General features: G+C 43.9%; 1 protein-coding gene across 4 annotated transcripts in view; it reads left to right on the top strand.

Moving 5' to 3' along the window:
• The window catches only part of GSR (glutathione-disulfide reductase), a 33622-nt gene that overhangs the window by 5445 nt on the left and 1607 nt on the right, over nt 1-26570 (top strand). For all 4 annotated transcript variants that reach the window (XM_073340305.2, XM_073340304.2, XM_073340307.2 and 1 more), the window contains exons 4-12: nt 503-572; nt 4466-4613; nt 8011-8065; nt 9797-9896; nt 14940-15026; nt 18286-18447; nt 19133-19244; nt 21218-21349; nt 25571-25704. In XM_073340305.2, coding sequence (XP_073196406.2) covers nt 503-572; nt 4466-4613; nt 8011-8065; nt 9797-9896; nt 14940-15026; nt 18286-18447; nt 19133-19244; nt 21218-21349; nt 25571-25704 — 1000 coding nt within the window. The remainder of the gene's footprint in view (nt 1-502; nt 573-4465; nt 4614-8010; nt 8066-9796; nt 9897-14939; nt 15027-18285; nt 18448-19132; nt 19245-21217; nt 21350-25570; nt 25705-26570) is intronic.

Here is a 26570-nt window from a genome sequence, read left to right as displayed (position 1 = left end):
TGTAAATATTGTATTTTCTTTATGTATAAGCAGTTCTCTTGCTGCTACCATGTATAACCAGTTCTCTTGCTGTGACCATGTCCACTTAATGCCCTAGGTGCACTGGGGGAGGAACAAGGCTTACTCAGTTGCTTGCAGTTTGGTTCCATGTCCCTCATAGCCAGTGTGGAATGCCTGGGCCCCTGAGCCAGCATTGCCAGTGTCATACAGGATGGGAAGTCAGCTGCCAGCAAGCTCTGGGCCTTGCTCAAGAAAATCTCTTGTCATTAAAGACATAACCAGCTATATAGTGGTTTGTTTCATGTGCTCCATGCCCCTGAATCCCACTTCCCTGTCACCTTCCATATCCCTGCAGTGTTTTCATTGACTTTGTCTGATGACCTTTGTGTTTGCATATCTAATGAGGTTGGATTTTAAAGCTAGCCTCCATTTTTTTGCTGTGTATTCTTATTAGCAGTGAGAAAAAAGCTTATATAGTGACAGTGACTACATTTTATTGCAGAGTGATTAAAGAAAAGCGTGATGCTTATGTGAGTCGCCTAAATGGGATCTATCAAAATAACTTAAACAAGGTTTGTAAATTTTGGTTCATATACGAGTAACAAATCGTAAAATTACAGAGCCTCTTCTATGCCCCTGTAAACTGTCATATTTTCCCAGAACCTATGGAAGTGTTTCCAAGAGAGTTTGGCTTGTTTTTTTTTTATCTTTGGTCAGTGCAGGTTCCATTTCCAAAAGTTATAAAAACCCTTCTCCTGTGTCAAAGCACATTTCTGTGGTTTTAAGAATGATTCCCACTTTATTAAATAGTGAGAGCCATTTTTTCCTCCTATTCCCTCAGTCAGGGTAAGGTGGTGGTGCACACTACTGCGAGTAGATGCGGCCATGTATTCTACTTAGGTGTTTGTGCATGCCAAGTGCACTGAACCCAGAGAATTTTGCCTAGCAGTATCCGTAGAGGGGTGTGCTCATGCCTCGTGGCCACAGCCCCTTCCCTGGGTGTATGAGGCGGTGCTGCTCTGCCCCAAGCCACAGAAGACTTCTCTGGTTTGTCATGGCTAACCATCATTTTCAGTACATGTCCCTTCCTTTTGGTCTGTCTTCCATTCCCTGGGTGTTTACCAAATGTGTGGTTGTGGTGATGGCATACCTCCGGATGACTGGCTACTAAGGGGCAGGTCCAGAGAAGAAGTTCTTTCTCATGTGTGGATCACACTGCACTTACTCAACTGTCTGGGTCTCATACTAAACACCAGAAAGTCAACATTGGTCTCTACTTGGAAAATTGAATTCACTGGGATCTTAGAGTCTGAGTTCAAGAGTAGTTTTGTAGACTGACTTTTTCCAGACACTTTATCACCTTTGTCTCAGGCTGCAGTCTCAACCTTCCATGACAATTCTTGTGTCTGAGGTATTTGGGCCAGATGTCCACATGCACACAGGTGGTTCAATGTACAAATTGCCCTCTTCAATGCCTGCACCCTCTTCAAATGTGGCCCAGAACAGTTTACCATCTGGCCCTTCATCCCTTAGACAGGTTGGTCTGCCTCCCTCCATTGACCCTGGACTTCTTGCTCTGGTAGATGGATCAGGGGAATGTATGTCATGGCATTCCCTTTGCCCGACCCTTACCAACCAGGACTGTTGTCACCAATGCCTCCCTGGTAGGTTGGGGAGAGCGTCTGGGGTTGCTGAAGGTTCAAGGTCTGTGGTCAGTCGGAGCAGGAAGCTTCGCTGCATAACAGTGTCCTGGAGCTTTGGGCCACCTACATGGATGGTCACGTTTTCATCGACTGCATCAAAGGTTCAATGGTTCACATACTTACGACAATAGCATTCTGGTGTATTATGTGAACAGACAAGGGTGAGCACACTCCAGGGTGCTTTGCCAAGAGGTGATCAGGCTATGGCAGTTCTGCATTGAAGAGAATATCACTCCGATAGCCAATCAGTTGCCTGGGATCTAGAATCATAGAGTCATAGAGTCATAGAATATCAGGATTAGAAGGGACCTCAGCAGGTCATCTAGTCCAACCCCCTGCTCAAAGCAGGACCAATCCCCAATTTTTGCCCCAGATCCCTAAATGGCCCCCTCAAGGATTGAACTCACAACCCTCGGTTTAGCAGGCCAATGCTCAAACCACTGAGCTATCATCTCACGGACCGGCTTGGGAGGAATTTTTCCCTGAGTCATAAGTGGTCGGTGAAATCCATGTTCTGCAAGTCATCTTTGCTGCTTGGGGCATGCCAATGATCAACCTGTTCGCTACAAGGGACAACAGGAAATGCAGTCTATTCTGCACTTGAGGGGGCCTCAGTCCAGGTTCCCTGACTGATGCCTTCCACATCAGCTGGCAGTCAACTCTCCTATATGCTTTTTCTCTGGCGCTGATCATTCCCCAGGTCATCCTCGAGCTGAAAGCAGATCAGGCCAACGTCATCCTCATTGCATTGTCAAGTCCGAGGCAGTGTTGGTTTTCTGACCTTCTTGCACTGTTGATTTGGTCTCCCATATGCTTTCCTCTCCAGTCTGACCTACTCTCACAGAATCACATTTGCATCCTGCGCTCAGCTCCATATATCTCATTGCTTGGCTGCTTCGTGGTTAAATGAAGAGGAAGACCGATGTTTGTCGGCTGTTCGACAGGTCCTACTCAGTATAGAAGACCATCTACCAAGATGGCCAGTTAGAAAAACCTTTTCACTTTGACAATGTGGTCATTGGCCTGTGGAGTTCAGCTAATCCTGGCTATCTTGGAGTGTTTGCTGCATCTTCAGCTGTTGGGCCTTCCAGTTAGCTTATTGAGGGAGTATCTAGTGACTTTCATCCACCCATTCGTGGAAGATGGGTGTTTTCCAGTGCTTGATGTCTAGATTCTTAAAAGAAATCCTTCGTCTCCATCTGCCAGTGAAGGATCTGGTTCCCTTATAGGACCTTAGCACAGTCTTAGCGGTTCTGCTGAGACCTTCATTCAATCCTCTGGCATCCTGCCTCTTTCCTCTCTGACAAAAACCTGCATTCTTCATGGCAATGATATCTGCAAGGGGAATGTGTGAGCTGCAGTCTTTGAGGCAGAGCCTCCTGACGTGCAATTCCCCAAAGAAAAAGGGACATCGCCACCGCACCCAACATTTGCGTCTAAAGTGGTGTCTTGGTTTTGTTTAAATAGGCGGTATGTTTGCCTGTGTTTTTGTTCCTAAGCCGCGCTCATCTCCACAGGGGCAGCATCTTCACATGTTAGACATCGGATGATGTCTAGCCTTTTATCTAAACCTTTTTGTGCTTTGCCGCATCTGTTTGTGTTGTATGCAGACTGTGAAGAGACGGGCAGTCTCCTCACAGATGTCTCTTAAGTGGATAACTTTCTGCATCAAGATAGAATACGAAACAGTTTTGGGTAGGCCCCGTCTGTGTGTGCGAGCTCATTCTACGAGCGCGAAAGCTACATCAATAGCGTTCTTAAGTGACCTCTCAATATGGATATTTGCAGAGCTGTCAGATAGTCATCAATATGTACGTGTATGAACCATTATGCCATTACTGCAGCATCCAGAGAAGATGCAAGCTTTGGGAAGACAGTCCTGCAGTCCTTGTTTAAATAGACTCCAAGCCCCATCTCCAGTGAGTGCTGCTTGTGAGTCACCTAAGTAGAATACAGGGCTGCATCGACTTGAAGAAGAAATGGTTATTTACTGTAACTGATTATTTATTTTTTTAGATGTGATGCAGACCTGTGTTCCACAACCCACCCTCCGTCCCTTTGCATCAGAGTCTAGTCTCTGGGAGTTAGTGCAAAGGAACTTGGGGATGGTGGGGGGGTGGGGAGGGAGGGTTGGTGTGGCACTGCCTCATCTAGCCAGGGGAGGGGTTTTGGCCACAAGGCATGAGCACTGTCCCTCTACTGGTACTGCTAGGCAAAACTCTCCAGCTATGGTGCACCTGGTGTGCATGCATACCTGACGTGGAATACCTGTCTGGATCACATCTCAAAGAACCACAGTTACAGTAAGTAACCGTTTCTTACCAGCTTAGTCATGTTTTAGTTGGCTGGAGTTTAATCTTCATTAGCTCTCCAGAACATACAGTGGCTTCTGATGCAGGTTGAAGGCTTCCATTATATTTACAAACATTTCAGATTACTAGATGAGCATAGGCCTACATTTTCAAACTGACTCATGATTTTAGGTGCCCACGTGAGATATCGTAAAGGGGCCTGTTTTTTAGAGGGTGGTTTCTGAGCATTTTCTGGAGTGGGCACCCAAAATCACTAATCATTTTTGAAAATGTGGGCCATTGGTAGCACTTTTCAGAAGTTGAAATGCTGAATCAGAGAGTTGTCTTACTACTTTTCTGCCCTAATAATTTTGTCTTCTGCTTTGATAATTAGGAAAGGTTCATTCTTTCTCTAGCATCCGGTTTTGTGATTTATAGAATGACAGTACAATCTAAAATTTGTTTTTGTAGGCTCACATAGAAACCATTCATGGCCATGCAGCTTTTACATCTGATCCTGAGCCTACGGTAGAAGTCAGTGGTAAAAAATACACTGCTCCCCATATCCTGATAGCTACAGGTGGGCGACCATCAGTGCCCCATGACAGTGAAATCCCTGGTAAGTCTTTGAGTAACGTGATCAACATCATGGCATGTAAGTACTACTGTGGGAGGAGATTTCATTTGAGTTACAACAGGACTTCCTATTTTTCCAGTGCAAATAGTGTAGCTCCAGTACACTCTAGTGTCTCTGGCTCTCAGTGGTCTATAGAGATTGTAACCTTAGAAAGTACATTTGTTCTCAGCATTCTACGTTTCCCTGCCTCTTCTGAATGGAATTCTGGCCTACATAGAAAGAGATCTGATCCAAAGCCTTCTGGAGTCAGTGGAAAGATTCCCACTGACTTCAGTGAGCTTTGGATGAGGTTCCAGGTCAGGATGTCTGGTTCATCAGTTCAGGTTTGTAAGGTGTGCTTGCAGCTCCTCCACAGGCAACTTGGACAGATGCCATGTTTGCCAATTTTCCCTTAAGCCAAATTGTATCTGCCTGTTCAAAACTGCTAATCTGTTTATTATGGGTCCAATATGCATGCCACTGAATGTCAGACACTAAATGTAGGGTCTTGCGCAGCTTGTTCTCCTTTAAACACTTCTGCTTTTACTGAGATTTCCACAAAATAGGAAGGAACTGATGCAACATTGTAGGTCAGCACAGAAGTCACATTCGGTTCAACATGGACGTTGAACTTTGCTATTTGAGACTTTTATCACTTTGCATTTTTTATGGAAAGCATTCTGGTTTGTTATGACTGTGGAAATAAGAGAGACTGTTCCAGACTTAGCAGGCTGAAGGTGGACATACCTGCAAAGGGTGCTCGGAGTGACAGGGAGCGCTTTTGCCTGTTTATAATACAGAAAGGTCTGAAAGCTAAAGGGTTTTTTGCCCTGCTTGTTAGAAAAATTGGATCCTGAGTAGGCTGGAAGGCTCTGTGGCAGGGGTGTCCCATTTGGTGGAGAGTTCCAAATTACATTTTGAATTATGGGCCATGGACTGGGTCTGAATTTATAACCACATACTCCTTTTAATCCACAATGGATCTCCCACTGAGGTCAATGAGAGAGTTGCACAAAGATCATAGGTAGAGTGTGCCCTTTATGTAGTGATTAAACTCTTAGTTATTATTTACGGTCACATTCAGTATCACTACGTGGAGAATCTGCTCCCTTTTGAGAGGACTCCTGATGTTTCTGCCCTTTGTTTTCTCCCTTCCCCATCCTCCTGTCTGTTTCTTTTCTTACCCTGACTTTGAGGGGGTGTCCTCTGTTCCTCCCTTGGTATTTCCTTCCTGGCAGCAGCTCCTAATTCACACCACTTTGAGAGCTTCTTTCCCAATCTATTTCTGGTTTCAGCTGTTAGAATGACCCTCAACAAAATAGTTACCTTTGTCTGTGAAGTGCATCTCTGGCTTTAGCGTTTATGTTCAAATGAGATTAATGATGGCAGGAGAGTTCACAGCTCTCAGCCCTTGTTTCAGGCTCCCTGTAGTCTCAGGCAGAGCTCACTGCATTTGCTCACATTTTAAACATTTTTTGCACCCATGAGGACTAAAAATGTACTACTTAATAATGAAAGCTGAGATTCTGAACAATCTGTGTGTCAGTAAGGGGACTACATACACCAAGCAGGCTTCACTCTTGACATAGTTCTATGGTAACTGAAGAGCTAGTATCAAGAGTCCAGAGGTAGAAAGCTGAGCAAAGGGATTTCTAGTGCCTGCTTGAAACTTTTTTTTATTAACACTTATTTAACTTCACTGACTAACAATTGAGAGAGGGGAAGTCTTTGTTAAAAATTCAAAGCCCTTCCCACTTCACTGAAGATGTGAGTGGTCTCTTTATACCTCCCCTGAGAATTCTAGGAAGCTCCAGCAGAATGACATTTTTGATTTTAAGGTTTTAAAAAAAAAGAAAAAGAAAATCCTTCTTTACATATTTTAAAGACGCAAAACTGGTATTGATCTTAGTAGTTTTGAAACCTTACAGACCTTCTGAATGTCCTCAACAAAAATATTTGGAAACCCTTTCATTATAATCTTAATGTGTTGCTTTGGTTTAGTTTTTTAAGGGGGGAGAGAAATTAGAGGTCATTAGTCAGGTTTTAGTACCTGCTCTACCTTTCCCTGTTTTGTTACTTAAAACCACAGCCTGAAAAATCAAACTCTCCAACTTGCCTGAAGGCAGTAGAGATTTTTTCGTGAGTGAATGGAGCTGGGGAATTACTGGCTCCCTCTGTGGAAAGGAGGGGAACTGAAGACAGTGAAACAGCTTTTTGCACTGCTCTTTCTTTAATCCAAGGAGGAGGAAAGACAGGGAGCAGATCAGCAGTGGCAACTCTAAGAGTATGTCTACACTTTGAGCTAGACGTGTAAATTCCAGCTTGAAAAAACATAGCTGCACTAGCCTCTGGTTGAGCTAGTGTGCTAAAAGTAGAGTGTAGCCACAGTAGCATGAGTAGTGGGAGGAGCTAGCTACCCCAAATATGTGCTTAGCATCTTGGACTGGTCTGTACTTGGGGTGACTAGCTCCTCCTGACACTTAAACTGCTGCGGCTACACTCTATTTTTAGTGAGTGAGTTTGATCAAAGCTTGCGCTTGTATGTCAGCTCACGCTGGGAATTACATCCCCAGCTCGGAGTGTAGACATACCCTCGGTTATTTTGGCAAGGAATAGAGCAGCCTCTTAGGCCCTGCCTGCCCTAGGAAAAAGGTGTGTTTAAAGCCTGATAGGTAACCCATTACAATCTTAGTGTTCACCTCCACCAGCTAGCACAGAATGACTGTTAGTGTTAAACTACAACTTGCCTTGTTAAAACTACAACTACACTAGGACTGTCAATGTGTGAGCTAACATGTTAAAATACACTTTTTCCTATGAAGACAAGACTGTACTGACTGACTCTTGCAGGGACGAGGGAGCAGAGTTAATCACTTCTTGAGGGACAGCATTGATTGGGGTTAACAGAACTGGGGTTTTTGAGGGGGTAGAGAGAGCAGAATTGATTGGATTTGAGGAGGAATGAGTGGAGTTCAGCTGATTTTTGTGGGGTGATCAAACTGATTGAGGAGAATGAAAATGTATCAATGCAAATGAAATTTGAATAGCTTTAGGGACATGACTCTTGTGGTGGGCTTAGGCATATAGTCTCTTTGGGCAAGCAGGTGTTTGGGAAGTTTTTCAAACTCTGCTTTTATAATACTTTCTTTCAATCCTAAACTCAGTTTTGCAAAGTAAAGAGTGCCCTTTCTTTTCCACTGTTGATGGGAAATGAGCTTTAAAAACGAGTCAAATGTTTGTATGCTTGGGATTAGTTTGTATGTAAAGCTGATAAATGCTAATAGCAAGAAATGTAATCTAAACTAAACAACGTTGTGTTGAAATGCACAAATGCTAAGAAAAGCAGAGTTTTGTTACTGGGAGAGAACATGTCCTGGTTTGTGTGAAATTTACTTTGCAGGTGCCAGCTTGGGAATCACCAGTGATGGGTTTTTTGAACTTGAAGAATTGCCCAGGTAAGCAAACCAAAAAATAGACTCTCAGGACCAGCAAAATCAGCTATCTTAGGCTGCTTTCAGCATGCTCCTCAAAGCAAAACACGTGGGACTCCATTTGTTGTACCCTGCCCCCCCATTGTGCAGTAATTTATTCCTGTGCAAAATGGGTATAAAACACTGCCTGATCAGAAAGGGCCAGGACAGTCGTGATTCTGACCTCCGGCTTTGTGTTTATTAAAATACAGGATTTTTAAAAAAATTTTTTAATAACTACATTAGGGCAGCACAGGACTCTTTGAATCTTTGTTTCTTGTCTTTCATGTGCTGTGGAGAGGCATTGCAACTCATTGTCACACTCACTCCCCAGCGCAGTGAGTGGCAGAAGCAGGGCACCCAGCCACTGCTGCGCTGACCCCATGGGCAGGAGGTTTTCTGACCCAAACCTGTCACTTGTAGTCAGGTCATAATGGGTTGCAAGGCTTTAGTAGTCAGTGATGGTAGTTCACACTGGTCTAAACCCTTGATAAAGCAGGAGTAACTTATTTGGCACTGTTTTGTCACATTCTCTCCAGCTACTGCTAAAGCCGTATTGGAGTCCCATGCAACCTTCACACCCAGAAGGATAGTCCCAATGACTAAAATACTGGCTAGTGAGTACATGTACCACTACCTCCTAGTGTGTGTTGTGACAACAGAACCCACCTGCTGACAATCTTCCTTCACGAAGGAGGTTGCAATGATTTAAAGCCTATGGACAGTGCCCTTGGGATTATGGGAAGACTGAGAGATGGGTTCATTCCCATGAACGAGGGAAAGATATGAAACTGTAGAGACTCCATCCAGGGTGTGGCATCCTGTTCTGTGTGTTGTCTGTGCCTTTCCTTTAGCTTTTCTTAGATTCTCCATTTGGAGCAGAAAATAATGGATGGCAGGCCAACTGAGCCTCAGCCACTGGAGTGGCCTTGTGCCCAGCCATCTTGTACAGGGTCCCTGGTGGCTTGTCTGAGGACGCCTTGACTGATCCTGCTATTTTGCCTGTTTCACTGACCCTGCCTCCAACTCCCTGGTCTCCTGGCTGACCCAATGTCAATGGACAAGAGTGTCCCTGCCTGCCCAAGAGAGGATGCCAGCTTTTGCTTGGCATAACCACTCTGCAGCCCCACACCTGTGCCTGACCCTTAAATGGCATCTTGCTTTCCTTTTCAATCTTTCTTTATGTGGTTGGGGGGGAAATTGACTTAAAATCATAGCTTTGTAAGTGAGCCAAAAACAACTGTCATGGTAACCATATCAATACTCCATCAAAACAGAAGTGAAAGACGGCTCATTTTGTGAGTTGGTTTTCGTGTAGCATGTAGTTAATAAAATAGGTTTACAACATATGTGGCCATTGAGTTAAAGCCTGAGATCATGGGAAAGAACATACAATGTAGATCTAGCTGTGGGGTGCAAAGTCGCATGTCTGGATTACAGGAGATACCTTGTCCTTTCGTTCAGGCAGTAAGAACCTGTGCCAAAGGTCTGTTCTGTTATCTCCGATGCTGCGTGTGTGATCTTGTTGCTTTTCATAGCATCATAGAAGATCAGGGTTGGAAGGGACCTCAGGAGGTCATCAACCCCCTGCTCAAAGCAGGACCAATCCCCAACTAAATCATCCCAGCCAGGGCTTTGTCAAGCCTGACCTTAAAAATATCTAAGGAAGGAGATTCCACCACCTCCCTAGGTAACGCATTCCAGTGTTTTCCTCAGGCGCAGCGTTGTTGTTGGTGCTGGATACATTGCTGTGGAGATAGCCGGAATCCTTTCCACACTGGGATCAAAGACATCCTTACTGATACGTCATGACAAGGTACAACAGATCATAATATCCAATGTTACTTGCTTCTCCAGTGATCTCAGTGCCAATTAAAAATAGTACAGATGCTTTCTCTGCCCTCACTGGATGAAAGCATTTTGGGCAGCTGAGGCAAATGAAATTGCTGGACAGAATAACTAGAAGCTTGTTGGGACTGATCATATTAATTTAGAGAAGTTGATTTGTCTTAGTAATATAAATAACATACAAAAAATTGTAGTGCAACATTCAGGTTGCAGAGTTAAAATCTCAATATCAAGAGATACAAAAAATAAATTTCTAGTAATAACTGGGCCATGTAGCATGTTTTGTATTTTATGGTCTAAAACATAATACTGAGCTAGACAGAAAAGAATAGAAAATACTAGAGAAGGTGTCTGTAATGTGGGTTACTTATTACTGCTGTAGAAACCTTAAAGGTCACTGTTAAAGGATTTCTAAACATTGTACTTGAGCCATATAAGTAAAAAATGTCTAGGTTTTTGTCAATGTTTTTTTCTTATTTTCTTCAGAAATAACAGAAATGACATGTCTGCTCCTCCCTGTTTTTTGCTGGAGGACTTCTTGAGGTTGTCAGGAGATGTGCATTGTTAGCTTTCTAACCACAACACAAGGGGTGTTGACTCTATCCATAGACTTCCTCCCAAATTTTCATTAGACGTTAGGGTTAAATAGGTGTAAACAAAAACAGAACTCTAAACAGTCTGTCAGTTACTCAGCATTCACTCCTCTCACTTTGGTGATGTTGTTTTACTGGGGCCATGTCTGTACACATTTTACACCAACTTAATTAAATGGGTTTGAAGTTGCTGTAGTTAGATCAGAGCCACCTCCTTGTGTGGACGCTCTTCAGTCTGTTTAAGAGTGCCTTGTATTTCTTTAGCTCAACTTAAGCTAAAGTGAGTGCCCACAAACGAGCTCTGTGACAGTCTGGGGGATGTGTCTGTTGGATTAGGAATTCCATTTTTGTTTTGTGAATGCCATGTATGATTATAGTCCTTGTGGATTAGTGCATAGGTTTTGTAGCAAGAGTTATGTCTGGGAAGCTGTGACAGAGCATTCAAGGGACATCAACATTGTTCCTGTATGGGAGAGTTGTTCAATGGGGGTTCTATCAACAGGGCCACTGACCTTGAAAGGACTTTCTACCCAGAAGCTGTGTGCACGTGTGTATGTTTTGGAGCCTTGAAGTTTCCCGACAGAAGCTCATTAGTAAGAGAGGGAACAGATGGTTTTACAAGGAAGCTACCCTCTGTGAAGGGGTCGGCTCCACTGTCGGAAGCAGGAACGCCAGTGGGATGGTGAGCCCTAAGGACTCAGACCAATCCCAGGACTCTTGGGAGTGGTGAGGTCAGATGAGGGATTGAATTCAGGAGTTTTGTTTTCCATAGATCTGAAACAAGCACAAAAGAGTTAGAGTAAAGCGTAAGAAACTCCTTTGCAGTGCCTGAGTTACTTGCTTTACTGTCACATTGTCCCTGAAGGTTGTAAGTAGGAAATCAGAGCTCACATAGCCAAGTTGGAGTCTGGGGGGAGCTTGTCTAAGCAGCGGGGGGCTTAGGTGGGCTGTTGCTCTGATTCCAAAGTCTCACTGCCCAAGAAGGCTGTCAGAGTCTGCATCTCAGAGCGAGCCTGAGAAACCTAGCTAGGAACAGTCATCAGTCACTATCCATACCCGCAAGCCTAGAGGTGCATGGGATTCAGTGGTTGAATCCAGTCACAACAGCTGTGTCCATCCAGAGAGCAAGGACCAGCCCATATTGGTAGCCATGGCATCGATGGTCCCCTTTCACAGAGTGGTCTCCTTTTAAAACTTTCTTTGAACTCTCTTGCCCATTCACTTCCACTGGGAAATTTCCTGGCTCCAACCCGCTCCTCTCCACGGGCTTTTAGGCAGAGTCCATTCGAAGTCAGTATCCCTGTCAGCAGAACCCCTATTCTTTCTGTAATAGAGAGTCGTTCAGTGTTGATGTCCCTTGAAGGCTCTGTCACAGTTTTCTAGACCCAGGTTCTGCTACAAAATATCTGCTCTAATCCACAAGAACTGTTACAATCTCATTCACAAAACAAAAATGGAATTCCTAATGATACACACATCTCCCAACTATCATAAGGTTGATAAACTGATTTAACTTGTGTTTAGATCAGGTCTGGGCCTCCAGTCAACAGTATCTTCTGGAGTACACAGCACTTGAATTTCTGTCAGAATTAAGCAGAGAAAATCCTTGATGTTTTTTTTCCTTTTACAGCTTGCCTTTAACCTCTGCATTTCATGACTCTGATTTTGATTGTGCAACTTCTTTAATAATGTTTAATTCACCATTATCTTTTGTATTTAATGTCCTAGTTTTTTAAGAGGAGGAAATTATAAGGATACTGGACAAAACTATTTGCTGTTGCCCAAGTGCCATAGACATCCTTGTCGCAGTCTCTTTAACTGTCAGAGGCCCAGACAGAGTAAAACCAGTGGTGTTCTGCTGCCTTGGGTGGGGCAACAGAGCAGTGACATGCACAGAGGTCAGCCTGCTGGGGGAACTTTCTTTGCTAGCCCAGTTGAAACTTTAGGAGAAAAGCCAATCGTGGACATACCCACTATGAACAAAGCACACTCCTGCACAGACACCCATATGCAGTGGATCTCACTAGAAGTGCATGTGTTTGGGCTGACACCTTCTTTGCCTTATCTCAGTTCAGGACTTTTTTAAAAAGTTTGAGCAAAATCAGTTCTTCGAGTGATTGCATGTGTGCATTCCACTCTTGGTGTGTGCACACCCCATGCCCAGTTGCCAGAAATTTTTTCCTTGGTGGGACCCGTAGGAGAGGCTCAAGTGCCCTGTGCTGCCACATGCTTCTGGCACCAGCATTAAGGTTATTAGTGTTAGTTCGGTTTTTACCCCATCTGAGGGTTTTGGATGATTCCCAGTGAAAAGGGGTTGCTTGGTCACTGGGCTTCAAGCCCTGAAGTTCCTACAATAAGGCTATGCCCGTGAGTGACCTGCACTCAAGTTGTTTGAAGTGCCCTAGGGAAGCTCATATTGGGGAGCATCGCCAAATTTGCAGAGACTTTAAGGTTCACATGAAGAATGACTGAGAAGCCATGCTAAAGTTTCTGGTCATGGAGGCTGCCTTGAGACCTCCATCTGAGCCAGGTCAGTGAGACTCGGCACTGAATGCCTCAGTGTCGGTAATGAGTGCACCTCCTACCGTGCCTGAGTCCCAATACCATTCGCTATCTCCAGTGCCTAAGAAGAAGCATAAGAAGCAGATTGCCAAGAGAGGAAGGTCCTTGGCACCAAAGTCTGCTAAGCATGGGGGGAAAGAGTAGAATGCTGCTTGGGTACTACAGAAGATGGCACTGTTGACTGGTGCCGAGGCAGGTTCCGTCGAGTCCAGAACCAGAAGGAGCTCCCTCCACCTCTGTGGCACCACACTGACCCGACACTGTCTCAGTACTGACCACACCAGAGGCATTTGCAGCTGCCAGGGTCCTCCTGACCATGTCAATGCCAGTATTGCCAACAGTACAAGAGTCGATCCTATCAGTGCCAGCAGACACAGGAGAACCAGCAGGATTGTTACAATGCTCAGTGCCATGCCAGCTTCGTGTACCACTGACAGCTTGCCCTTTGGTACGGTCAAAGGGAAAACTTGCAATGTTTGCTTCTCTGTGGGCCTCTGCACCTTGGCATCAATCACCGGGTCTGTCTAGAACTGTGTGTCCATGGTCAGGGGAAGGAGAGTTGTCGTCTTGTGAATCAAGAGTTGGGTCCTATATTTCTCATCCTTTGAGCCACATCTGCTGTTCCTCCTCCAGATGTTTCTACCCTTCCATAGAGCTGGTCACAGGAGTACCATCGAGTGGTTGGCCAGGAGGTCACTGGGGGCCTATGCCTGTCAAGTGGCATCTTTGGAATCCAAGGGGGCTTTCCCTGGTTTCCGTGGCATCAGAGAGGCATGTGGCACCTACCCACTAGACAGCACCCATTCCTGACTCCGGTACCACGCCCAATACAGGACATCAAGTGCCAGCTCAACAAGACCCTAGAGATCAAGAAATGGAAGAAGAGCATCTGCAGCCAGTTCTGGGGTCCTCTTCCTCCTCCCCTGATGATGATGCAGTCTCAGGAGTGGGCAGGTTGCCTGCACCAGATGACTATAAGGCACGCCAAGAATTGTTGTAGGGTGGCCTTAAGTCTGGGCATACAGGTAGAGGAAGTTAAAGAATCCTCTCACCATCTGGTCAATATTTTAGCCCTGCCTCTCAGTGAGGGCATTGTGGATCCAGTTAATGGGCTGTGGCAGACCCCTGCATCCTTTCCCCCAACTTCAAAAAGAGCCCTATTCTGGATGTTTGTAAAGCAGCTACCTGGTCATTGGTGTGCACTTTCTCCTCCCACTACCCGATCAGCCAATACTGAAGAGATGATGCCAAATTTTCTCGAGCTGTACTACATTGTGTGTGTGCATGGACTCTGATCCCTGTGTCTGTTTAACTACTTGGGAGTCGCCAAGAGTGGCATGCACATGTGCAATCACTCAAAGAAGAGAAACAGTTATTAACCTTTTGTAATTGTTGTTCTTCGAGATCCCTTGCACATGTCCATTCCATGACCCCCCTCCAACCCTTCTTCTTCAGCGTTTCCAGAAAGAAGAAACTGAAGGGGCTCACGGTCTGCTGGCCCTTCATACCAGCACCAGCAAAGAGTGCTTGAGCCACCCTAACAGGTACCACTGAGGGGAAAATTTCTGGCAACTGCGCGCCCACACACACACCAAGGGTGGAATGGACATGTGCAACACCTCTCAAAGAGCAGTAGTTATATAAGGTTAGTAACCATTTTTTCGCTAAAGTAGTTTGCCCTTATTACCATGTGGTTACAGAACTATTGGCATGCTCACACAATTCATAACTTTTGTTTGATTGCAACAGGACAAGACAAGAATAGGTACAAATTAGAGGTGATGTGAAAGTAGCATTTAGATGGGAACATAGTAAATTGCATGTAATCTTGATGGATTGTATGGATTTCCATGCAGGTGTTAAGGACTTTTGATTCAATGATCAGCGCAAACTGCACTCAGGAACTGGAGAATGCTGGCATAGATTTCTGGAAGCATTCACTGGTACAGTATTACCCCCACACTTCATTATTTAGGTCTGAGTCTCTCCTATGGACCCATAACTTGATCCTTTTTTATTTCATTTTTGCTTAAAATGTCCTAATTTTCCTCAGCACTGTTACAGCATCTGATCATGGCTGTAGTGAGATATTCATATCTGATTACTATATTGCTAGTTTATCACTCCTATATCAATGCTTTGTAAATGCCCTATGTGGAGCTATATTTCATTTTCTGATATGTAATTCCACAGCAGCTCTTGTCTCTTGAACATTGTTTTTAGAGGTAGATGGGGGAAGGGGAACACACGATGAAAAGGCAGTTCTTTGGCTATCATCTATGTGAACCTTATGCATGGTGCACATGTGCCTTGTGCCTGCAGGTCTGGAACCAACCAGTGGAGCCATGTCTGTGCCCTACATGCACTCTTGTCTTTACACCCAAGGGCATATAGGGCAGTGTGGCCCCTGTCCTTCTCAGTTCCCTCTTACCATTTAATGTCAGTGAATGAGAACTTAGCAGAGTCCATCTGCCCCTATAGTGGCTCGTTCTGAGGGAAAAGTCCTGCTCTTCAGCTTTTGTTGTTCTTACCTATTAGCGGTTTATCACACTGCAACACTGTTTCGTGTTTCTGCCCCGTTGGCCATGTGCTGTTCCAAGGCATCACTTTCCTGCCTCAGGGCCAAACATTACAGCTTCTCTCCTCCTTGAGTTGTCTTGGAGCCAAATCTATCCCCAGCACCCCAAGACAGAAGAGACAGACTTTGGGGTCCTCATTTTCTCCAGTGGTGTGGGCGAGAGCCACTCTGGAGTCTCCCAACGCAATAAGCACTCACCGACTGCAGATACCAGGTGGCTCCCTGGACCTCTATGGAATTGCCCCCTCTTGGGCAGTGTGGGCTCCCAATCTCAGCATGACAAACCAGACCAGGCCGTAGGTTGCCTTGGAGAAGAACCAGGTTGTGAGATGGAGAGGAAGGTCTAAATAAGCCACCATATGATGATCCTCCTGGCCCTGTCAGGTGTCATCGTCCTCCTCCTCCCTCTCACCAGACCAAGCAGTGACTCAAAGCACCACTGTGCCCTGCTGACTTTCAAGGATCTCCTGTGCAGGGTAAGAGACCCTCTGCCATGCTGGCAGCAGTGCAGGAGAAGTTCCACGTACTCTCAAACCACCACAACCGGGGAGACTGACCACAGCAGCCAACGAGGGTTCCCTGGAACCAGTTGTGGACCAGTGTGTAGGAGGACGGGTGGATGCTACTGAGCCCCTCAGAAGGGGATTGACTGTATCTTTACTTCACCTCTCCCCCACCCCTGCTTACCTTGTTCCAGAAGTCAGTGAGAAATTGGAACATCTAGGTGCACCATGATTAAGGCTAAGATTTTGTCATGGATATTTTTAGTAAAAGTCACAGGTCACGGGCAATAAAGAAGAATTTACAGAAGCCTGTGACTTGTCCCTGACTTTTACTAAAAATATTGCTGACAAAATGGGGAGCCCAGCTGCAGGGTCCACACACTGCCTGCAGAGGTTGGGAAGCTGCGGGGGTGGCTCCCACCGCCTGTGCGGGCTCGGAGCTCCAGGGTACTCCTGCCACTCGCGGCAGCCAGGACCTTTGAAGGACCCCGATGCCCGCAGTGGCTTGGAACTCTGGAGACCTACTGCACATGGTGGCTCGGACCTCCAGGGCCCCCACTGCCCATGGTGGCCAGGAGCTGCGGCCCCACCACCCATGGTGGCTGGGAACTCTGGGGGGCCCCTGACCTCAGGAACCTGCAGCTCCTGGCCAACAGGGCTGAATTCACGGAGGTCGCTGGAAGTTACAGATTCTGTGACTTCCGTGACCTCAGTGAAAAAATTGTAGCCTTAACCATGATCTGTGCCCCACGAGGGAGATGTGTAGGGATTGGACTGCTTGGCAGGGAGGCCTACTTCTCTGCAACCTCACACGTGAGGGTTGCAGGCTACCTGGTCTTACTCACCAGGCAGGCATAACTCTCCCTTGGCACTGGCTATCAGCTCCTTGACAAATTCCTAAATGACTGTAAAACAGAGTGGACACATCTAATATGGCTGTCTGCTCAGTTGCCACAGACGTAGCTACGCAGAGACCATTGAAGGAAAGCCATGCCACGATAGACTTGCCGTTCCATGGTCCTGAGCTCCTTCGATTGTAAATTGCCTGGGGCGGGGATTGTCTTTTTGTTCTGTTCATACAGTGCCTACCAAAGTGGGGTTCTAGTTCAAGACTGGGGCTCCTACGCACTGTGGTACATCATAGATTCCAAGACCAGAAGGGACCATTGTGATCGTCTAGTCTGACCTCTTGTATATCACAGGTCATAGAGCTTCCCCAAAACTCCTAGAGCAGATCTTTTGAAAAAACATCCAATCTTGATTTTAAAAATTGCCACTGATGGGGAATCTGCCACAACCCTTGTTAAGTTGTTCCAGTGGCTAAATACTCTCTCTGTTAAAAATTTATGCTGTATTTCCAGTCTGATTTTGTCTAGCTTCAACTTCCAGCCATTGGATTGTGTTTATACTTTTCTCTTCTAGACTGAAGAACCCATTATTAAATATTTGTTCCCCATGGAGGTATTTACAGACTGTAACCAAGTCATCCCATACTTTCTCTTTGTTAACTAAATAGACTGAGCTCCTGGAGCTCAATCACTAAAAGGCATGTTTTCTAACCTTCTAATCATTCTTGTGACTCTTCTGACCCCTCTCCAATTTAACATCCTTCTTGAATTATGGACACCAGAACTGGACATAGTATGCCAGCAGCAGTTGCATCAATGCCAAATAGAGGTAAAGTAACCTCTCTTCTGTTACTTGAGATTCTCCAGTTTATGCATCCAAGGATCACATTAGCTGTCTTGGCCACAGTGTCACACTGGCAGCTCATGTTCAGCTGATTATCCATGACAACCCCCAAATCTTTTTCCGAGTCACTAATTCTCAGGATAGAGTCCCCAATCCTCTAAGCATGGCCTACAAACACCTCATACTCAGCTCAAAGTCTGTTACCATGTGCGATTTGGCACATTAACTACAAGTCTCTCTTTACATTTTGTTGCAAAACCACAAACAAATTTTGTAATTATTGGCATGGCGTTTGGTGTGTGCTCCAGTTATAAACAGCTGGATTTGATCTTTCATGTTCACTTTAAGATGGTTTTGGTGACAGTAACTCACCCCAAAAATTCCACTTTTAATCTTTTAAGCTTAATCTGCATTTGTGGTTACCAATAGGTCAAATCGGTTACAAAATCTCCTCTTGGATTGTTGGAGGTTACAGTGATATCCTCTGCGCCTGGTCACAAACCCACAGTTAGCACAATCCCGGATGTTGACTGTCTGCTGTGGGCCATTGGACGAGATCCAAACACTGAGGGGCTTAATCTAGACAAACTGGTGAGACAGATTTTATATCCTAGTAATTATGAAAATGCACATTGTATTAACTCCTTGCTTATGTGGCCCCAGTTCTTCCATGACTTACCTTTGCAGGAACAGAGCCCTGTATCTACATGGAGTTTAGGGGAGGACCACAGCCATGGTTATAATATAATCCCATATAATACTCTACACTTGAAAAGCCCTAGGCTAAAGAGGGTAGTATGAAAACAAACCCACAAATATTTAAGTATGAGGAAGTTTTTAATTGTATCTTCCAGCACTGACTGGAGACCTGATAGATGAATTGGGGCAGAGGTAACTCAGTGCCTTTGATAGCCAAATCATCTATGAATGATGACACTGCATTATAAAATAACTCTTGTCCTTGAATCATTGTTCTCCTGGGCTGGAGTTGAAAATGATGTAACTGCTGCAGAGGGTAGGAGACCAAACTATTGTTAGCACCACTGTTACACTGGTTGGGCCTTTAGAAACTATGCAAAAAATTAAGGTAAATATGTGAAATTTTTCCTATGTTTATTTTTAAACTTCATATTGCACAGTTAGGCTTCATATCTTGTAGGAATGTAAATGTCACTTTGAATAGGGTATGATACTATGAAATGGTCCTAGAGTCTGTCATTTTCCCCCCCATAATCCATAGTGTGTATATTAACATGGTTGCTGTTTCCAATATTAGGGTCTGAAGTTAGATGCTAAAGGTCACATTGTAGTTGATGAGTTCCAGAACACCAGCAGGAAAGGGATCTACGCTGTCGGGGATGTATGTGGAAAAGCACTCCTGACCCCAGGTAATAGGCCTTTGTTGCGTTGCGCTGTACTGCTGCCTAGGCTAGGGGATCCCGTACCTGTGATGGTATACTCACTTACCTACATTTAGCCACTAGGGGCAACATTTTCAAAAATAGATGCCAAAAGTTAGTGAGATTTTCAAAACTCCCTACGTGACTTAGGAGCACAAGTCCCCAGAGAGCCCAATGGTGGCAAAGAGAAACACACAAATTGATTTCAGTGACACTTCCAAGCCCATTTAAAAACAATTGAAACTCCTCTCCTTCCCCCTGCTTAAAGTGTGGGGGCGGGTAAGGAAGAATCTATTCTTCTTGCCCCTGCTGCTCAACTCCTTCCAACATTTTCAGAGGCTGGTGCTATAATTCCTCTACACTGTGTGTGATTTTTGGCAACCCACCTGACATGCCAGCTGGCAGAGGTGGTCAAGGTGCATGTCAGCTCATGCATGCAGCACACTAACAGTTTTAGGACCAGATAAGACACCAAAGGCCCTTGTCCTGTATCGTCTGTGTAAGATATTTTGGCTCTGTGTGTGTGTGTGTTCTGTGGCCTTGTTTTGAATGTGGCATGGTTCAGCAGGCTGCCCGCTCCATCTGGTGTCCTTATTATCCAGCCTTCACACTCATTAATGTCATGTTGAATTTAATGTTTGTGCATTAACATAGCTTAACTTGCAAACATACACCATATTTTTTTTGGCTGACTGATCCTCCCTTTGCTCCTGCCCAAGTTATTTCTGCACAGTCCCTCATGCTGCCACTTTCTACTCAAGGCCATGGTGGTGCAGGGTTTGTGTCTCCTCTCCCCTCTGCCCCTCCAGCTGTCAGTGGAGGGAGCTGATACTTCCTCTCCCAGGAGCTATCACTTGCCCAGAGCTAGCTGAAGGTGTGTGCAAAGTGGTAAGGATGTGTGTGCACAGAGTTGGTGTAAAATGACCTATGATCACTACTACATGGACTAGGATATGGGGAAGAGGAGTGCAGCATGCATGGGGGAAAAAAAAAACAGGTCAGAGCCCATATAGAATAGGGACCACTCAAATACAGTTTCCCATGATTCAGGGTGGTGTCCTTATGCGGGTGCTGATAGTATCTGAGTGTTGGAAAACTCCATTTGTTGTCAAGCATAAAAACCAAAAGATGTAGGTGCTGGATATAGAAATTTGCGGAGCAATTGGGAAAGGAATTATTTTCTTGTTGAAAGTAGTGATGAAGCTGCACCCTGGCCTTGCTTATTCAGTTTTATTTGTGCCAAGTGGGTGTAATACTAGCTGTTGCATCACACATCACAAAGAGGAACATGATCCATACACTGATGACTCCCACAATGACTTCCTATGGCAAAGTTCTAAAGCAGAAAAACAATGCTTTTCACAGAGGCACACTGGTTCAAACATTGAGCCTCTCAGCCATGGATGAGATTAATCCTGAATTTGCAGAGTTTAAGGGGGAAATTTTCAAAAGCACCTGTGGCCTCATCTACACTAGGAGGGTTTTCCTTGTATAGCTATATTGGCAAAATCCTCCATGTGTGGGCTTGGTTATTTCCGGATAGTTGCTGTGTCCCCAAACCAACATAAGCTATATTGCCATAAACAATTATGCTAGTATAACTTCGTCTACACTAGGGCTTATAGCAGCACACCAGTGTAGCTCTGCAGGTATAACTTAGGAGTAGACCAGGCATTTTCAAAAGTAAATTAGCTGCATAGCAGCCAAAATCTCACTGAAAGTCATGACAAGTCATTAAATGGCTTTCAGTGAGGCTTAGGCCCCTAAGTGATGAGTGATTTTGAAAATGTTACCCATCAGTTGCAACCTTCCCGTGTTTTTGTCCTCTACAGTCCATAAATATAAGGTTGGATCCTGCTCTGAAGCATCCAGTACAGGCCACTAATTAGATACAGGATACCTGTCTAGTGTTAGCCTGTGTTAGATGGTGTAAGCATGAATTCCTATTTCCATACTTACAGTTGCAATAGCAGCTGGAAGGAAACTGGCACACAGACTGTTCGAAGGCAAGCAGGATTCCAAACTCGACTACAGCAACATTCCTACTGTGGTCTTCAGCCACCCCCCAATCGGAACGGTGGGACTCACGGAAGGTAGGGTCCAAGTGAAAACACTGCTTTGGTGTCTCCTTTTTAATGTTCTGTGTTTCAGTAATGATAGCCATGACAAATGACTGAATCGTGTTGTCTTATAATTCAGTTTAGGGGGGGGAGGACAGTAACAGGATATGGTGCCTTTCACCTGTAAGTACCATGTTCATACTGAGGCTAGGTGTGTAGTGAACAGAAGTCACTTCCTCTTTGAAAGGCTGCGTGGCCCCTCTGGAACAAGTACCTGGGGCCTCAACTCAGCTAGTGGACATGTGAATCACTTAATCCCCTATTGCAGTCTGGCACTGAGACTTAAAGCAGTTTCAGCAAAAAGGCCAAGAAGAGAATGGATGAGAGACTATATTCAGCCCTGCAGGTAGGTCCTGAAAGTCTGGGATGGAGGCATGTGGTGATGCAGGAGTTTTAGTCTGGATTTATGTCTCACTATGGGCCTAACCCAACTCCCACTGAATCCTCCCATTGCCTTTACTGGACCAATTTGGTGCTGCTTTTTGCTAACCAGGACAGTATGCTAGATCTATACATATTTAATTAAACAATATAACTTAATTTTTTACTTGTAATTTGTGTCAAAACTGTATGTGTGGAAAGTCAATTAAAATGTACAAAACCAATATTTGAATTTTGTTATACAAAACTACCTTAAATGTGCTGGATACATAAGAGGAAAAAAAAAGTTTATTCAAACAAATTTTGCATTTAAAACTTTTAACTGATTTATTAAACAAAGTATTCTGTAGTTGATTGATTGAACTGATTGATCACCATGTCTTTCATCATTTTTGAACTAATAGATCTCATCCCCTCACACTTAGTTGATATTCATAGATTGGAAGGGGAAACAAGCTTTCCTTCTTTTCAACTTTCAGTTGGTTTCTTAACTTTGAATGAACTAGTCATCAACTGAACTAGTTAAGTAAACTGATAAAAGAAAATATTCTCTATGAACCTGCAGAAGGAGTTACTGCTATCAAAAGATGGTTTAGCACTTCAACAAACTTTGGTTCCAGGTGCTTAGCTAGTGATTTCCATCAGTACGGTGGCTTGACTTTCTTTAAAACATGGCAGCAAACATGTACTGCTTAATATTATAATCTATGAAAATAATTTAAAATAAATATAAAAATAAGTTAGGCCTTAATACATGGTTATAATTTCAAATTTAATTTTCAATGGGTTTATTTTAAAAAAAATAAGCCTGTATTCAATTTTTTAAAAATCTGATTTAAATCCAGCTTTTTTTGCTTTTTTTTAATCATTTAAATCTTTGATTTTTATCTACCCTGTTGATCAGTTAATGTTTGTAAAGTGCTTTGAACATGCTAAGCCCAGTGTAAGAGATGGATATTTATTATTACGTCCCTCAGGAAGGAATTGTTATTGAACAGTTGGGGTTCATTTGTCCTTACCTAATATCTGTCAGGCTGACTTATAACTTATATTTCCAAACAAAAAACACATTGAGAGTGCCTATCAGTAATGTAAGAGAAACTACAGTGTACCTATCCCCAAACCAGGAAATTCATTGATAAGCCTGTTTTGAATTTCTTTTTACGTTTAACCTTAGGTATTAAAATATAGTTAGGGCACCCAAACAACCTTAAGTCTGCCCGGTAATAACAATAACCCATCGGGGTTATTACAAATCTAATATTATTTCAGAATCAGTTTAATTTCATCTAGGTCCACAAATGCTAAAGTGCCTTAATCATAGCTGAATGGCTTTTGCATGATGTCACTACAGGGCAGAGTTAAGGTTTCTGCTGAAAGAAAAACTTCTAAGGTATGGGGGACAAGACTATTAATCTTCAGATGTAGCCTGTGCACAAGATTTCAGTGAGTTTTAATCACATGGGATGCTGGATGAGTCTGACAGAGCAGGGTTATGGTTCTTTGGGTGTCCTTAACTACATTTCTTACCTTAACATGTTTGGTTTTGTTTGTAACTTTAACTGTGACTTCCTGGGTTCAGACTGCTTGGTTTTGCGATAGTTATGGTCACATTTTGGATTGCAGTCCAGACCAGTAAGGAGTTGTCACCCCCTGCACTGAACCATGGGTGATGCCTTAAATGCTCTGTTTGTGTCCAGGCCACAACAGAAGTCAGCAGACACACATGGGGTACCCTGAGTGTCTCTGTGCAGTGCAGCCTGCGTTCAGTGCTTCTGACCCCAGCAGCCTGCCACAACACAACAGCCTCACCTTGGTTTCCATCAGCTGTAGTTATACCTGGCAAGGTGACCTCAGTACACTTCCAGTCCCAAATTTCCCCAGAACCATCTGCCTTGAAGTGTTCAGCCCTCTCCTGAACCACTCCGATAAATAATAAGGTTTCTTTGCTCCTTTAAAGAGACAGTACCCAGCAGCTTGCCACATTAACTAGAGTTAACAATTACTTCAGACACAGCACTGGGTTGGTTTAGATTAAAATAAGTTCATTAACAGGACGTAAGTTATGTGATGCCAAGTAAAAGAAATAAAGATAGAGAGTTGCAAGCAAATGAAAATGAAAATATGCATCTAAAAGTCTAAAATTTATCTAGCAAGGCACAGTCTCTGTTTAAGATGGTTTCACTCACCCATTACGCTTGGCTGACTGTGTCTCAGTCAGGAGGACCTTCCACAGAAGTACAAGATGCTGGTTTCCCATGTGGTGTTAGATGAAAGATCCAATTGGAGTCTCTCTCTCTTCCTTGTATTCCCAAAGAATTGTCTTTGTTTTCAAAGTTAGGAAGGCCTCCTGGGGACTAGTCTCCTGTGTTTCACTGGCGTACAAGGAGCTATGATAATTCTCTGTGACTTGAGTTCAGGCTCAAGACAACCCCTGCTGGTTTGCTTGATAGCTTTGTTTACAGCTAATATGTAAACTGAGGTAAACCACATTCCTTTGTCTAGGGCAGATCTGTGTATCACCTTTGCCTAAGCAAGGCTGTCTTCTTAAACCTGTTCTAGTAACATTATACAGAGGAATTCATAGCTTCACATATAAAGTTAACACATGCATTTTACAATGGTATTAATGACCAGTGTACTATTTTCAGATACCTTACAAGGTATATGTTGTACAGCAACATTTTGCAATAGAGTGTAGGGTGTGAATACAGGGGTGCTTAGGGTGAATTACAATATCTCTGGTAAAGTAGTTTACCCTAAATTACCCAGATGTACTCTCAACTGTAACTCCATCTCATTGTAGATTTTTGTCTGGGAATTTCCTTGTTTGGAGTCTTAACTGAAAAATTTCATACAAGAACAGTTAACAAGAATGTTACTCTGGGACATTTCTAATGATATGAAAGGATGAAGTATCAATCTTTAAATCACTTTTAAATTTTTTTAACTTAAATGGCTAGGTTCACCGGTACCCTTTATCCTACTCAAGAACAGCACAAATCTGCCAGATTTACAGGCTAGATAAACTGGATTTACAGCTCCTTTGTTTTGCCAGAGCTGTGCAAAGGAGGTGGATTGTAGGTTGCAGTTCCCCCAGCCTCCCTAGATTTCCCTTTCACACACACAACCTTTCACCACTCTCACATTCCTCTGCGTCTGGCCCCCCTACTCCTGCCTCTGGCACCTCCCTGTTTCTCCCTCAATCGTGGTTTATCTGAGTAGATCTGACGCAGTGGGTAGTTTTTGAATATATTTAGGATTAGAGGTCTGTTTTTGCTGTTTTTCATAATTGAAAGCTTAACTGTCATGAAGAACTAACCCTTTTCAAGATGGCCATCTTCCATTGTTCTCAGTAGGACTGATGCCTTCAGGAGAGGGGGTGGGCCTGGAATCTAGGCTATGAGCAGGCAGACACACTCAGTCCCACTGAGAACAGAGAGAGACTTCCTTCTCAAAATGACCACCAACTGAAGCCATCTGGTGCTTCAGTCCCATTTATAGCAAAGGGTTATGACCACCATTTTGAAGGTGGTAGGGTTGCCAACCCTCCTGATTTCGTCGAGAGTCTCCCAGAATCGGGCTCGATCTTCTGGAGGCTACTGAAGCCAAACTGGGAGATTTTTAGATGCAGGGGGGCTAAGGCTGGCTCTGTGCCACTCCCAGAAGCAGCCAGCGCGTCCCTGCTGCCCCAGTGCTGACTCCACAGCTACCATTGGCTGCTGTGCTGCGGCAGTGTAGACTAGCCATTAGTCCCTGCAGCCCATGTAACAGTTTTGTTTTGTGGAGTCAAATGTCTCTCGTGTATTTCAGAGGAAGCCATTTCTACATATGGAAGAGAGAATGTGAAGGTCTACACCACCTCTTTTACCCCCATGTATCACGCTGTCACTCAAAGGAAAACTAAGTGTGTCATGAAACTGGTTTGTGCTGGCAAAGAAGAGAAGGTGAGCAAAATGAAATAAGAACTCATAGCTAAAATGTTCAGGATAATGCAGCAGCTTGTATTCTGCTGTTATCCAAGTTTATTTAGCTAAAGGTAAAAGAACTGACTTTGCATATTTAATTCCAGCTCTTCCATTAGTGTTTTTGTTCATAGACATAAATTGCCTTTCTAAAAAGAATACTTTACATTAAATATTACATACAAACATGTTAAAAACATTATTCAAATTGCAAAGTCAAACTGAAAAGTGGAAAATTTTCTGTAATATTTGTAAAAAGAACAGGAGTACTTGTGGCACCTTTAGAGACAAACAAATTTATTTGAGCATAAGCTTTCATGGACTACAGCCCACTTCATCGGATGTATGCAGTGGATAATACAGTAGGACGCTTTTATATACACAGAGAATATGAAACAATGGGTGTTACCATACACACTATAACGAGAGTGATCAGTTAAGGTGAGCTATTACTGGCAGGCGAGGAGGGGGAAAAAAAATTTTTTTGTAGTGATGATCAAGATCGGCCATTTCCAGCAGTTGACAAGAACGTGTGAGGAACAGCAGGGGGGAAAAAACATGGGGAAATAGTTATACTTTGTGTAATGACACATCCGCTCCCAGTCTTTATTCAAGCCTAATTTAATGGTGTCCAGTTTGCACATTAATTCCAATTCAGCAGTCTCTCGTTGGAGTCTGTTTTTGAAGTTTTTTTGTTGTAATATTGCGACTTCTAGGTCTGTAATCAAGTGACCAGAGAGATTGAAGTGTTCTCCGACTGGTTTTTGAATGTTATAATTCTTGATGTCTGATTTGTGTCCATTTATTCTTTTACGTAGAGACTGTCCGGTTTGGCCAATGTACGTGGC

Source organism: Lepidochelys kempii, chromosome 4, assembly GCF_965140285.1.
Source record: "Lepidochelys kempii isolate rLepKem1 chromosome 4, rLepKem1.hap1, whole genome shotgun sequence".
Classification (NCBI taxonomy): Eukaryota; Metazoa; Chordata; order Testudines; family Cheloniidae; genus Lepidochelys; species Lepidochelys kempii.
This window is presented reverse-complemented; position numbering and strand designations above follow the sequence as displayed.